Source organism: Bufo bufo, chromosome 3 (assembly GCF_905171765.1).
Source record: "Bufo bufo chromosome 3, aBufBuf1.1, whole genome shotgun sequence".
Taxonomy (NCBI): domain Eukaryota; kingdom Metazoa; phylum Chordata; class Amphibia; order Anura; family Bufonidae; genus Bufo; species Bufo bufo.
This window is the reverse complement of record NC_053391.1, coordinates 588,713,787-588,729,053: the sequence shown is the minus strand read 5'-3', so window position 1 is coordinate 588,729,053 and position 15,267 is coordinate 588,713,787. Positions and strand designations below refer to the sequence as shown.

General features: G+C 41.1%; 1 protein-coding gene and 1 pseudogene across 2 annotated transcripts in view; both read left to right on the top strand.

The window, feature by feature from the left end:
- ZNF385A (zinc finger protein 385A) overlaps positions 1-15,048 on the top strand; it is a 233,078-nt gene extending 218,030 nt beyond the window's left edge. For both annotated transcript variants that reach the window (XM_040425855.1, XM_040425856.1), the window contains 4 exons: positions 8,574-8,852; positions 8,975-9,153; positions 11,068-11,163; positions 12,201-15,048. In XM_040425855.1, the coding sequence (XP_040281789.1) occupies positions 8,574-8,852; positions 8,975-9,153; positions 11,068-11,163; positions 12,201-12,428 (782 nt within the window). In that variant the 3' untranslated portion in view covers positions 12,429-15,048. The remainder of the gene's footprint in view (positions 1-8,573; positions 8,853-8,974; positions 9,154-11,067; positions 11,164-12,200) is intronic.
- On the top strand, positions 9,370-10,965 carry LOC120996127 (annotated as a pseudogene).
- Positions 15,049-15,267: the final 219 nt, after the last annotated feature.

The following is a 15,267-nucleotide window of genomic DNA, read 5'->3' as shown; positions in this document are numbered from 1 at the left end:
GTACCACTACTTCCATCCTCCCTACCGCCCCTGCAACTCAATGCACCAATATCTCTGCAATTTCCAACTGCGTGGTGTGGTTTTTAACAGATGGCCAGTCTATATAATGTGGTAGGGCACCTGGGACAAATAACCCAATCCAAATGGAGTGAAGTCCACGGCCTAAAACGTACATTGTCTTCATTGGCTTCTTGTCCATGGCTGTCCCATTTAAAGGTGCTCTACTAGTGTATTTCTGCATACAAATTCCCATTGACAGTATTGTAATGTAAGATCTGGCAAAATGTACAAAAGGGTATTTTTTTTTACCTCTAGTTACCTAGTAAATTGTTAGGAAATATTGTAGGAAACTGACTTGAAGTGAATGTCTATGTGCACCTTTTAACATGTCATTTTTGCATCCATTATTCTGTATTGGTTAGGCTAGTTTAACACTAGTATTTAGATTCTGGCAGGCTGTTCTGGCAGGGAACAGCTTGCCAGATCTCTTTTCATGAACCTCTCCCTCTTGCCCCATTAACCATAATGGGGATCAGCAGAGACCCGTCCGCATTCCGGCCAAATCTCTGCATATTTGCTGAAATGCGACCGGATCTCCGCAGGTTCCCATTTTATATTTAATATTTAATGGGGCTGGACGGGGCTGTTCAATGCCAGAATGCAGAGAGATCCGGCAGCATATTCCCTGCCAAATCTAAAACACTAGTGTGCAACTAGCTTTAGCCTCCTAATATTTTGCGGCAATCAGAACAATTTCCTCATCTAAATATCCAAATACCCTGTTATAAGCTAAACAAGTGCTCTGGGGGAATATGGAGAGAAACGTTTTGCTAAACATGAGGCTGTAGGGATAAAAAAAATAAAAAATAAAAAAATTACTGACCCTACCAAGGCCCACTGCTGCTTTTCCAAAACTGCTCTCCACTTCTTGTTCTGACTCAAAACACAGGAGCTGCGTTGGAGTGGCAGCAGCGGGAATTAGTGAGGGCGAATAATGCTTTTTTAAAATATTTTTAACCCCATGTAGCCTTTTTTAGATCACATTTAGATTGAATGCAGTCTCTACCAGAGGGAGCAAAAGTTTTCTGTTTTATTATTTAGTATAATGTATAAAAGTAAACTCCTAATCTGATTTTAGTGATCAATGCAAGCAGGAAGAATGACATGTTCTGTATCTATGTAGGGGATTTTGAGTTTGTGAAAAGAAAAAAAAAGGATCATAGCAGCTATATAGATATTTGCATATATTAAAAAGTTAAAATAAAACTAAATTTCAAAGGAGGGAGATTCTCTTTAAGGCTACTTTCACACTAGAGTTTTTGCTGGATCCGGCAGGGCTCAGCAAAAACGCTTCCGTTACTGATAATACCACCATCTGCATCTGTTGTGAATAGATCTGGTTGTATTATCTTTAACATTGCCAAGACAGGTCCGTCATGAACTCCATTGAAAGTAAATGGGGGACGGATCCGTTTTCTATTGTGTCAGATTGTGTCAGAGAAAACGGATCCGTCTTGCTCCGCATCCCATGACGGAAAGAAAATCGCAGATTGCTGCGGTTTGCTCTTCAGTATGGGAACGCAACCAAACAGAACAAAATGCTTTTTGGAGCACTCCATTCTGTTCAGTTACATTTTGTCACATTGACAATGAATGGGGACAAAACGGAAGCGTTTTTCTCTGCTATTGAGATCCTATGACGGATCTCAATACCGGAAAATAAAAACACTAGTGTGAAAGTAGCCTAAGGTGAAGGTTTCAAAATAAAACCAGAATATTTCTTAAGAATGGATGGTGACTAGAAGTAATAATAAACGGGTTGTCCCATGTGGATAAATATGGCATATCATTCGTCGTTCAGTCGCAATTCAGTTGTGCTTAACTCTTTGCGACCCCATGGACCACAGCACGCCAGGCCCCTCTATCTTCCACTGTCTCTCGAAGCTTGCCTAAGTTCATGTTTGTTGCTTCCATGATACTGTCCAGCCATCTCATTCTCTGCTGTCCCCTTCTCCTTTTGCCTTCGATCTTTCCCAGCATCAGGGTCTTCTCCAATGACTCCTGCCTTCTCATTATGTGTCAAAAGTATTTCAGCTTCAGCTTCAGTATTGCTGCTTCTAATGAACAATCAGGGTTAATTTCTTCAAGGATTGATTGATTGGATCTTCTTGCAGTCCATGGAACTCTCAGAAGCAGTAATGGCCAGTTTGCATGGTTCGCCCGCGAACATATGCGGGCTGCCATCTTTTTTCACAAGTCCGGCGAGGCACAGGTAAGCCCTTACCTGTGCCTGTGCGTGAGCCGGTCTGAAAACAAGTGCGGTCAGCGGGAGCAGGCAGTTCCGAGAACAGCCACCTGGGGCCTTCATCGGGCTGTTCTCGGAACTGCTTGCTCCCGGCAACCGCATTTGTTTTCTGACCGGCTCGCGGCACAGGTAAGGGCTTACCTGTGCCTCGCCGGCCTTGTAAAAAAAGATGGAAGCCAGCATATGTTTGCGGGCGAACCATGAGAACTGGCCATCACTGCTCAGAAGTCTTCTCCAACACCACAGTTCGAAAGGCGTTGATTCTTCTACGCTCAGCTTTCCTTATGGTTCAGCTCTCACAACCATGCATTACTACAGGAAAAACCATGGCTTTGACCATATGAACGTTTGTTGGCAATGTGACATCTCTGCATTTAATTACACTGTCCAAGTTTGTCATTGCCTTCCTTCCAAGAAGCAAATGTCTTTTAATTTCATGGCTGTAGTCACCATCTGCAGTGATCTTTGAGCCCAAGAAAACTAAATCTAATACTGCTTCCATTTCTTCCCCCTCTATTTGCCAGGAGGGGATGGATCCTGATGCCATGATCTTAGTTTTTTTTATGTTGAGATTTAGGCCAACTTTTGCACTCTCCTCTTTCACCCTCATCAAGAGGCTCCTTAATTCTTCTTCGCTTTCTGCCATAAGAGTCATAACATCTGCATATCTGAGGTTGTTGACATTTCTTCCAGCAATTCTAATTCCAGATTTTGCTTTATCCAGTCCAGCATTTTGCATGATATATTCTGAATATAAGTGAAATAAATAGGGTTATAATATACAGCCTTGTCGTATCATTAGTATTTGCCATAAATGTATAATAGGTGTGGATCCCACCACTGGGCCCCGTTCTTATCTCAAGAATGGAATGCAAGCCACACATGAATAAGGGTGTCCTCTACATTCACTGCTATGGGACTTTTGAAAATAACTAAATGAGCATGCTTAGATATATAAATATATATATATATATATATATATATATATATATATATATATATCTTACCAACCATTCCCTTGTTAAAGCCTGACTAAGAGTAGTTAATAATTTTTCATCCAGCAGATTTCCTTTATTTTCTCCATTTCACCATCAACAAGAACATTCTGGTCTGATAAATTCTTGCTCTGTTCTCTCTATCTAAGCTGAGTCTGGAAATGATCAACCTTAGCATCTAATGTGCTAGATAGGTTCTCACTGTTTGTCAATGTTGGCTTTAAAATGAAAAGTGTGGTAAAAGATTAGAAAAGCATGACTGCATTTGTCCAAAAGCAAGGCCAATCCTGTCCACAAGTTGTCACACCCATTCACATCAATGGACTTGAAATGCAATATCAGAACTGATGGAAAGCTGTTTCTAGAAGAAAGATTACATGTTTTTCTAACCCCATAGAACACCTTTAAGGGACGTGTTGTCATATTTTGACCACTAAAGAGCTATTCCCATCTCAGACATTGGGTGCATATCCTAGCCATGTCTGGTAAGTGAGTGTCCCATCTCTGGGACCTGCACCTCTACTTAAAACAGAGCCCACAAAGTCTCGGAGAGCACGGCTGCCAGACATTCATTCCTATGGGAGCACCGAAAATATCCAAATGTAACACTCAGCTATTTACGAAAGTCCCATTGAAATGAATGGGAGGCACACCAAGCAATAGCGGACACAGCTCTATTAACTTCTATGGGGCTGATGGAAATAGCCGAGCTGGTGCTCAGCTATTTTTGGCGCTCTCATAGAAATGAATAGAGGGCGACTGCGTATGCACGGTGCACCCTCTGGGAGTTTGCGGCATAGGTGCGGGTCCCAGAGGTTGGACCTGCATCTATCAGACATTGGGGGCATATCCTAGTGATATGCCCCCAATGTCTGAGATGGGAATAACCCTTTAACTCTTTCCCTTCTACACTGCTTGACTTAGTGGAAGTGCTGATTTTGAGGTTGCAGCCAATTACACAGCTTTTTATTTTCACAGCTGTGAATACGTTTTTTTTTTTTACAGATGGTCTTTATAGCAAGTCATGTGCAATGTCAACTATTATATGGTTGTTACTGGATATAGCAATTCACCATGTTATAAAAATGTTATTCATATATCATTCTGTTGGGTTTAATATAGCCCCATGTGGCATTGTATGTTAGCTTTGACTCTTGCACTCGGCTCTGTTTTGTGCTCTCAGTTATGGCTTGTTCGCTGGATCCATAAAACATATACACACCCAGTGAAGCAGCCAAGAAGCCTGAAACCAGATTCAGTTAGTCACATAGCAACAGAAATAAACATTATTGCTCTCAGTATGTAACATGTCCTCAAACACCAACATAATGTGTAATTTAATTATAATAATCTATCTGGAGATCATTCTTTTTAGGAGCACTCTTCCAGCTTTTCCCTAACTCATTGATCCTAGTTATTCATCATTTTCTCTCAGATAAAAAAAAAAAATCTAAAATAGGCATACTTGATACATGTGTCTGAATGTTGTGGCTGCCAGCAGGTCCTGCTTTTTTTTACAGTAAAAAAAAATAAAAAAAAGTCCTATGTAGTGTGAGACAGTGACAGGTCTCACGCCGGTTGGAGGCAAGGAAGGGGTGGATAGTGCGGTCCACGCCCCTATTCCACCACAGGTGAGACCAGCTGGAGGTAATAAGGCTGGCATAAAGCACCTCCCAGGGTGTCAGCAAGGGGGAAGTGTGTTACCTGTAGACAGAAGCCTGGAGGCTCTGTCTGTGTGGTCTCAGCTGGGCAAGGCTGAGGGACCACAAGGATGGGAGATAGCCTGGAGTTGGGGGACGCATCGATGCCTGGGAGGGTTGCAGGGCTCTAGTCAGGCGGACTACTAGGCCCCAATCCCCCACAAGAGACATTGGTCTGGTGGACAGAGGCCTGGAGGCTCTGTCTGTGTGGTCTCAGCTGGGCAAGGCTGAGGGACCACGAGGCTGGGAGATAGCCTGGAGTTGGGGGATGCAGCGACGCCTGGGAGGGTCGCAGGGCTATAGTCAGGCAGACTACTGAGCCCCAATCCCCCACAAGAAACAGTGAACTAGAGACAGTGGGCATACTGTGCTCTGTACAGCCAGGAGGCTGTGGGACATTGGCTGACAAAGCCGCACGAGTTCACAGGGTGTGAACTGTGACCTAGGTGAGTCAGGAAACTCTGTGTTAGTTAGAGCCTATCCGGGCAAGTGTTTATTATTTTATGTGGATGTCACATGTGTTAGGTGAAGCTGCGACTTCATGATTACCTGTATTGGTTGGAGTGTAAAATAAATGCACTGTTTGGACCTGAAACCTGGTGTCCTAAAGTCGTATCTGTGAGAATGACCCCCGGATAAGAGCTAACCCCCCACAGTAGGGACAAAACAACCACTTAGAGGCATCTATAGTTTGGGGAACCTATTCTTAACTGTAATTGCCAGCAGTCATAGCACCAGGTTCCATCAAAATGTAATAAAAACCAGCATCCCTGTTCCTTAAAATCACCTTTAGGTACATTCTTGATGCAGTTTTGGAAGCAAAAAGCTGGAGTAAATTCCAAGAATAAGTCCTTTCTGTATATTATCCAAAACTGCATCAGGAAATTTGAATGTATATCCATACCCATACTGTACTAAAGTTTCCATTATTTTTGTGCATCCTCGTGAGATGGCCTTACAAGATACCTGGATTGCAGCTATGGCATGGAACAGTATGTGCTTTGCCTATGGCATTACACATTTACAATTATTTACAATTATTTGGTCCTGTCTTCTGTTTGGGATATATATATATATATATATATATATATATACAGGGAGTGCAGAATTATTAGGCAAGTTGTATTTTTGAGGATTAATTTTATTATTGAACAACAACCATGTTCTCAATGAACCCAAAAAACTCATTAATATCAAAGCTGAATATTTTTGGAAGTAGTTTTTAGTTTGTTTTTAGTTTTAGCTATTTTAGGGGGATATCTGTGTGTGCAGGTGACTATTACTGTGCATAATTATTAGGCAACTTAACAAAAAACAAATATATACCCATTTCAATTATTTATTTTTACCAGTGAAACCAATATAACATCTCAACATTCACAAATATACATTTCTGACATTCAAAAACAAAACAAAAACAAATCAGTGACCAATATAGCCACCTTTCTTTGCAAGGACACTCAAAAGCCTGCCATCCATGGATTCTGTCAGTGTTTTGATCTGTTCACCATCAACATTGCGTGCAGCAGCAACCACAGCCTCCCAGACACTGTTCAGAGAGGTGTACTGTTTTCCCTCCTTGTAAATCTCACATTTGATGATGGACCACAGGTTCTCAATGGGGTTCAGATCAGGTGAACAAGGAGGCCATGTCATTAGATTTTCTTCTTTTATACCCTTTCTTGCCAGCCACGCTGTGGAGTACTTGGACGCGTGTGATGGAGCATTGTCCTGCATGAAAATCATGTTTTTCTTGAAGGATGCAGACTTCTTCCTGTACCACTGCTTGAAGAAGGTGTCTTCCAGAAACTGGCAGTAGAACTGGGAGTTGAGCTTGACTCCATCCTCAACCCGAAAAGGCCCCACAAGCTCATCTTTGATGATACCAGCCCAAACCAGTACTCCACCTCCACCTTGCTGGCGTCTGAGTCGGACTGGAGCTCTCTGCCCTTTACCAATCCAGCCACGGGCCCATCCATCTGGCCCATCAAGACTCACTCTCATTTCATCAGTCCATAAATCCTTAGTAAAATCAGTCTTGAGATATTTCTTGGCCCAGTCTTGACGTTTCAGCTTGTGTGTCTTGTTCAGTGGTGGTCGTCTTTCAGCCTTTTTTACCTTGGCCATGTCTCTGAGTATTGCACACCTTGTGCTTTTGGGCACTCCAGTGATGTTGCAGCGCTGAAATATGGCCAAACTGGTGGCAAGTGGCATCTTGGCAGCTGCACGCTTGACTTTTCTCAGTTCATGGGCAGTTATTTTGCGCCTTGGTTTTTCTACACGCTTCTTGCGACCCTGTTGACTATTTTGAATGAAACGATTGATTGTTTGATGATCACGCTTCAGAAGCTTTGCAATTTTAAGAGTGCTGCATCCCTCTGCAAGATATCTCACTATTTTTGACTTTTCTGAGCCTGTCAAGTCCTTCTTTTGACCCATTTTGCCAAAGGAAAGGAAGTTGCCTAATAATTATGCACACCTTATATAGGGTGTTGATGTCATTAGACCACACCCCTTCTCATTACAGAGATGCACTTCACCTAATATGCTTAATTGGTAGTAGGCTTTCGAGCCTATACAGCTTGGAGTAAGACAACATGCATAAAGAGGATGATGTGGTCAAAATACTAATTTGCCTAATAATTCTGCACTCCCTGTATATGGTATACGTTAGAGATGAGCAAATCAATTTGGAGTTTATTCCAAATGTTATGATTCTAATTAACCTGAATTTCTTGAGATCTGTTTCAGGGGAATCAGAAAGAGAGAGAGAAAGAGAAAGAGAAAACTATAATGCTACTTTTGAAAAGAGATGTTAAATAAGTTGGAAGGAAAGCCAATTTGAATAACTTCCCCAGATATCCAACAGTTTGCAAATTAGCTTTCCTTCCAAAAGGAAAAGAAAGCTAGGCCTCTATAATGACCGCAGATGTAACATGTGCTAATCTGATATATTTTTACCAGAAACCCAGAAGACAATTGCGTGGCCTACAATGCTCCTCACTTTAACTCAGACACTCTCCATATGGAGAAATAGTTTACCCTAGACCAAAGCCTCTCAAGCAGCTAAGCTAATTCTCTTTGCTTAGCTCTGATAACGAAACAACTGTTTGCTGGCAATAGACACTCAGTTTTATTTTACTTTTGGAAAGAAGACTGAGTTGTATATCTCTTTCTCATTTTAAAAGCAGACATTTAGTTTTCATTTTTTTTTTGGAGGCACACTGATTTGCACATCTCTTTTCTAGAGAGCATTATGCAATCTCATTTATGTACAATTTGGACCGGCATTTTTTTTATTTGCTCATCTCTAATATGTATGTGTATTACAGTTAAGATTGTTACGAGAGGTAAAGTTTAATTCACTGAAGGATACACACTTGTTTCTTTTCCTTGCAACCCTTAATATTCTTAAAAGTCTTATACCAGTAAGTATTCTTTATAAATGAGCAAGCTACTTACTGAATATCAAAGGTTTGTACATATAACTATCAACTTTACAAATTTCTCATGAAACTTTAACTTTTGCACTCATTTTAAGACTATGTTTACTTGTGTCCCTTTTTATATTAGATCAACAAGGGATGGATAGCACAGACCTACTTCCTGTTGAGAGTCCAGAGAGTATGATCACACATGAAAACACCATTGAAGCAGTACCTGAGTATTCACAACCTCCATCTGAGACAGCCATTGGTGACATAAAATCACTTTCTTCTGCTACTCCTGTAAACAGTGGAACAAGTTCATCTACTGCAGAGAACGATGATGACAAATCCAAGAAGTTATTGTATTGTGCCCTCTGCAAAGTATCAGTAAACTCCTTGTCCCAACTGGAGGCCCATAACAAAGGTTAGGAATGTATTCAAACACAAAAGATGTAATAATCTCAAGCAATGTAGTCCTCTGTATGACTGTAAAACAGATTTTGAATATATTTTAAGAAATTTTTATGTTGTTCATCATTGTATTAGGTACAAAGCACAAAACTATCCTTGAAGCTCGAAGTGGTCTTGGTCCAATAAAAGCTTATCCACGACTTGGGGGATTGACAAATGGGTTAACTGGACCTCCAGACGCCAACACCCAGGAAAGAACGTTTCACTGTGAGATCTGTAATGTCAGAGTCACCTCTGAAGGGCAGCTCAAACAGGTAAATATTTTACCTCCAGTGATCATCCTAAAAATCTATAAGGATATACAAGTGTGTACATTCAGGTTCAGAATTTAGAATAAAAAAATATTTGTGTTTTTAGTTTTATTTACGTTTAGGTCACAAATTCCTTTACTTCCTCCCTGCTGCAAGAGATAAAGTTAAAATAACTCAGACTGTCTGTGTGTCTGTAGACAGAATTTGCTGGGAACTGTCCTGGACTGAGCTCTGCTCCTGCTGCAGTCCGGTCACCCGGGGCCACCTACCTGCCTGCACCCTGCCGGGGAGGACGCCGCTCATACAGGAATAATGCTTTTTGAGATCCTGATTGCCCTCATAGTCAGGGCGCTCCTTTATTTTTTCCTGTTTAGAGGAAAAGATGAGACCTTACCCATGGGAGATGGCTGGTGGGGCCAATAAAAAGGTGACGAGAGTGAAAAGATTCATCCCTTCAAAATCGAGACGTCTAAAGAAGAATTGAAGGATTTATTCCGCCGCATTGATGAGACCCGTTACGCTGAGCCTCTTGAGGGCAGCCGCTTCAACTATGGCTTCATCTCCAAACATCTCAAGAAAGTGGTGTATTACTGGAAGGAAGGCTTTAAGTGAAAGAAGCAACTGGAAATCCTGAACCAGTACCCACATTTCAAGACCAAAATTGAAGGTATCGATATCCATTTCCTCCATGAAAAGCCAAAAAACCTTCCGGCTGGCTGGAGAGCTAAGCCCATCATCATGGTTCATGGCTGGCTCGGATCATTCTATGAATTCTACAAAATCATCCCCCTCCTGACGGATCCCACCAGTCACGGTCTCAGCGATGAGCATTTCTTTGAGTGATCTGTCCATCCATTTTTGAGTATGGATTCTCAGAAGCCTCTCACAAGCAAGGATGTGACTCTGTTGCTTGGATTTTTTACAAGTTGATGCAGAGGTTGGGCTTCCAGGAGTTCCATGGGAGGGGCCTGTGTATCGATTATCTAAACAATCCTTGCACAGATTGCTCCCAGCAATGTCAAGGGTCTGCATCTCAACATGGTCGCTGTATTAAGTGATAGTCTGCCGGTGGTGCTCTCCATATTTCTCGGTCAGTGGTTCCCAGGGCTTTTTTGCTTTGAGCAGAAGGACCTAAGGAGGATGTTTCCCTTTATGAAGAAGTTTTTCTATTATACTATGAAGGAGAGCGGCTACATGCACATCCAATCCACCAAGACTGATACTGCAGGATGTAGATTAAACAGTTCTCCTGTGGGGCTTGCTGCTTATATTCTGGAGACGTTTTCCACGTGGTCACATCCTGACTTCTGTGACTATGAGGACGGTGGCCTGGAGAAAAAAATACAACTTGGATGACCTTCTAACCAACGTCATAATATACTGGCTGACCGGCTCCATTGTGTCTTCCATGAGGTTCTACAAAGAAAACTTGGCCAACGGACTTGGCACTGCCAAGCATGACAAATTACCTATCAAGGTCCCAACTGGAATTGCTTCCCTCCCAAATAAGCTGCTGCATTGTCTCCTCCTCTGGGCCGAGCAGAAATTCCTCGACATCATCTCTTTTAATTACATGCCACGAGGAGGCCATTTTGCAGCCTTTGAGGAGCCGAAGCTTCTGGCTAAAGATATATACAGCAGTTTGAAGGAAAGTGGAACAGAAGTAAAGATGCCCTCAACACTAGATGACGGAGGCAGAATGTATCGTTTCTGCTGCGGGCCGTACATGGAGAACTGGCTTCTGCCCTCATAGCACTTAGATAGATTTATATATTTAGGACTAAGATGTTCAATTGAAAATCTGTGGAAAAAATATATAATCAAAATATATAAAAACTCTAAAATAAAATTTAAGATTGTCATAAATGACAAGTTTGCTCTGTAAAAATAAACCCTTTTTTCATTTGTGTCTTTCAGCACATCTCAAGCCGTAGACATCGTGATGGAGTATCAGGGAAACCCAATCCTCTACTGAGTAGGCACAAGAAACAACAAAGTCTACAGGAGCTTACGGTATGTTTTTTTTTTTTTTTTTTTTTTAGAATTGACCAAGTAAGTAAAGTGTCTGTGAAGGTTCTCATTTATCCAGGTCATGGTCAAGTAAGTAAAGATACAAATGTAGGTTGAACTTAATGCAACTGTGACTTTTTTTCAACCTGTGTAGCGATGTAACAGTACCATATCAGTCAATTAAATAGAAATTAAATTGCCCTTAAAATTCTAAGTAGTAGTGGCACACTGGGGTAAATAGCAGCCACCGTAGCAAGTTATCCTGAAAGTCCACAGTCCATTCATATAGAGAAAATGCCCATCCATTTTGAAATGACTGCAATGTTTCCTAAATGGAAAGAAATTTTCAATGGACATATTTCAATTAGACATTGACAATTAGACACGATTTGCAATGGACTTATGATTCCTTGCAGTTTTTTTGTATGAAAACACTGAATTAGCAAGTTGTGGTAATGTAGAGATTTTAGCACAAAAGGCAGGCTATTCCATGTTACCTTGAGCCCTAGCCTTAGGCCTTATTTCTGAATTTGGACTGAGGGGGCCCACTTGGATCGGGCCGTGTTCATACATCATAGCTTGGACACTTGGCTCTTTTGGTAACTTAGTCCAACTTAGTTTGTGACAGCCATTCATTTTAGCCATTGAATTGCCCTTAAAAGCTGTCACCTGTTTTTCTTAAACTCTGAATGGTATATACATTGGCATTGTTAGACAGCGTTATAGCCAGCTTATGCATCTATCACTGCTCTCCGTAAGTAGAAGTTTTGGTTGTAATTCTGCCACTCTGCTCAGGAACCAGCAAGATCCCTTGACAGTCATATGAATCCTACATAAGACCATACTATATACTGTACCATGTAAAAATAGGACACACGCACTCAATAAAAAGTTAAAGTGAACAATTAGTCAAATCAGTTTAAATATGATCAATAAGTATATGCTACATTTTGGCAGAAATGGAAGCCTCTTTGATGGATAGATACACCTATTTATAAATTGGTGCTTACACAACCTCTTCTTGTGTTTTTTCCTTTCAGGCCAGTCTGGTGTTCTCTAAGGACTTTTCAAAAACATTATCTGCAGGTCTTCTTCCCAGTCCTCTGGCAGTTGCAATGGCAGCCGCTGCTGTGTCCTCTCCATTGAGCCTACGTCCAGCTGCCACTCCTCCCCTCCTACAAGCTCCCCCATTGACACACCACTTACTGCGACCAGCTCCTGGACCTATCAGAACTGCACATGGGACTATACTTTTCTCCCCTTATTGAGGAGGAATTGTCTACCTTCACAATGTAATACTAATCCACTGGAAGTTGAGCCTGCACAAAGAACCAGGACAGGATTTAACCAGCTGCCTTTTGCTCAGTATCTTTCCTTCCCTCAGAAACACATATAAACTGGAACATTCTTCAAACACATGGACATTGCTTTCATAGGACACAAGCAGCAGAGGACCTCTGTGGAATGTCTGAAGGTTATTACCTACTGGGTTACTAACCAAGAACAGTAAATAAGCCACCCATTAGAAAGAGACAGGTGGCACAGGGTCTATTTTAGGGGACTGATACTTGTAATAAATGGATGTACAGCTGGGAATAGCAATAGTTTTGGCATTTTTTGGTCTTTAGTGGACCAACTTAAATGACTCAGTGGACTGTGACTGAGAGAAAACACTGGGTCCCATGTAAACTGTTTCTGGAGTGTACAAGAGTATACCGATGCTGCTGTGTTTCATGAAGCCTTTTCTTTTGCAAAAAGGAAGTAGAAAGTAATTAATGACGTCTGACCTTCCATGCGCTCTTTTCACTGCCTAATCTACTTGTATGCTAATTTTCAATTTTTCCAGTTAGGTGTCTTTTTTCTAATAACTTCAGGGAAAAGCATATGTTCTTGATTTACAAATACAAACTCACTTTATGTTTTCACTATGTTGAGAAATTTTAGTGATCTCTAACTACCGGAAAAAAAAAAAAAAAACATCATCTATATACTATCAATGTACAATAGTAAAGAGATTTTTCCTATGCAGTTCCCACTTGGACCACAGGTTGTCTACACTGAAGAAATTAGTCATAGATTTGTATTTGTCTTACTTAGACTTTGTTGATGGTGCAGTCTTTCCTCACCAGAGATAGGTAACATGTTCTTGTCCAGTTTCATTGGAACTACCAGCATAGCCTGTGAGCCACTTATTGGCCAGGGATGCTAGAACATTACGTTCCCCAACAGCTGAAGATCCACATGTTGCTTAACTTGTATTGAACTGTATTTTTTTCCCTTTATTTCATTGTGCCCCTTACGGGGACAAGACATAGCTAAAGCTATTTCTATATAGATATATTTTTGTTGTTTCTGCATTGTTTAAGTAGGAAGGTCAAGTTACCTTCACAAAAAAATGTCTGGTGGGTTAAACTCATTGTAAATTGGAGCAACGTGCAAATATGGTACGTTGACCAACCATATCTACTGTACATTCACACTTTGTTTTTCACGTATTAAGAGTATATAATTTTTCCAACATATACATCTAACCTGTCCTTATGGTATGATGTGCCTGATATGTCCTTTCTGCATACCATGGTGCGATATGAATTGACATACCTTTTTAACCAGGCACCAAGCATTGCTGACTATGCTTTTCATTACAGCAAGAAAATAGTTTTTTGGTGACTTATGCAACTATTTGACTTGCAGTAGCATTAGTCAGTACCATAGGTTGACATACTGTAGATGTCAGAAAAGCATTTACCAATGTATATGCCGAACGTGTGTGAATACAGCCTTAGTGTTTGGGCAAGAAACATATCATATGGATAATACAGAAGGTGGTATAGCACTTTCCGATGATTGGCAATGCATCGGACCATTACTCACTCATCTTAGCTTTGCTTATACCCCTTACAGTAGAAGAAAAATCCTGCCTTATGTCTTAGATAGCAGAATAGAGCAAGGAAGCTTGTGTGCCCAGTGCACGTGCTTCTAGAAGGAGGTACATTAACCACTTTTGAAACTACTTGCACAAACTGTTTGTCGTCTACGAAAGAGGCTTGTGTACTTTGACAATCGTTTTATTTATTTGATAGATGGATTCTTCCTAAGGACTATGCAATTGTTTTTGTGCTACTGTACGTACGTATGTATTTTCCGTCTCAATAACTTACCGTACATTAATGTGTTTGTACTCCATCTCCCAGCTGCTTGTGCGAGTGAATAGAAGCAGCAGGAAAAGTGGCATTAGTCTTAAAGAAAAACCCTAAACAACATGTACAGTATAAAAAGCAAGCACGCAATTATAAGCTGCTCATAAAGCAAGTAGTATTAGACTGACGTAGCAATAATACAGGGACAAGTGGAAGCCATTGGATGACCATTGACCCACAGCCATTAAGAAGCCAAAGAGCTCACAATTTCAAAACCATCACAGAAACATAGTAACCCATGAAATATGTATATGAATAAAGTAGCTGTCTTAAAAAAAGAATTTAGTTTACTTGCGTTGAGCTCTTAGTTTTGGTTCACACTCATGTCTCATGGTTTGTATGTACATGTACTGTATTTATCCATCCAACTTGCATTTAATCACTCACTGGAACCTCCGTTTCAGAGGTTATTCTACTGTCCCATTAAAACAACTTATGCCCTATCCATAGAATATGGGATGTGTCTGTTTGGTGAAGGTCTCACCCCCCTAGCCCCCCCCCCCCCCCCGATCACAAGAACAGGGTCCTGTGCTCCCCCATTTAAATGGAGTGATGGTCATACATACACTTAGCTCCTCCATTTGCTCGCGACGGGCCACCATCAGCCATCTTGATTGAAGATCTCGGCCAAAATACTGGGCGTGGTGACATATGACATCACCACGCCAGCCAGCGTGATGATGTAATCTTGCACGGCGCAATATTTCATGCCAGATCTTCAAGCAAGATGGCAGCGGCCAGCCTGTCGCAAGCAAATGGTTGATTGATTTTAAAAAATAATAATTATGTTCATTTTACACAGTTTTTAGACTCAGATGCCACGATCATGTATGAACGCGGCATCTGAGAGGTACAATGACGGGGCTCCCTGTCATTGCACCCGCTACTTACAAAAAAATATGCTTTG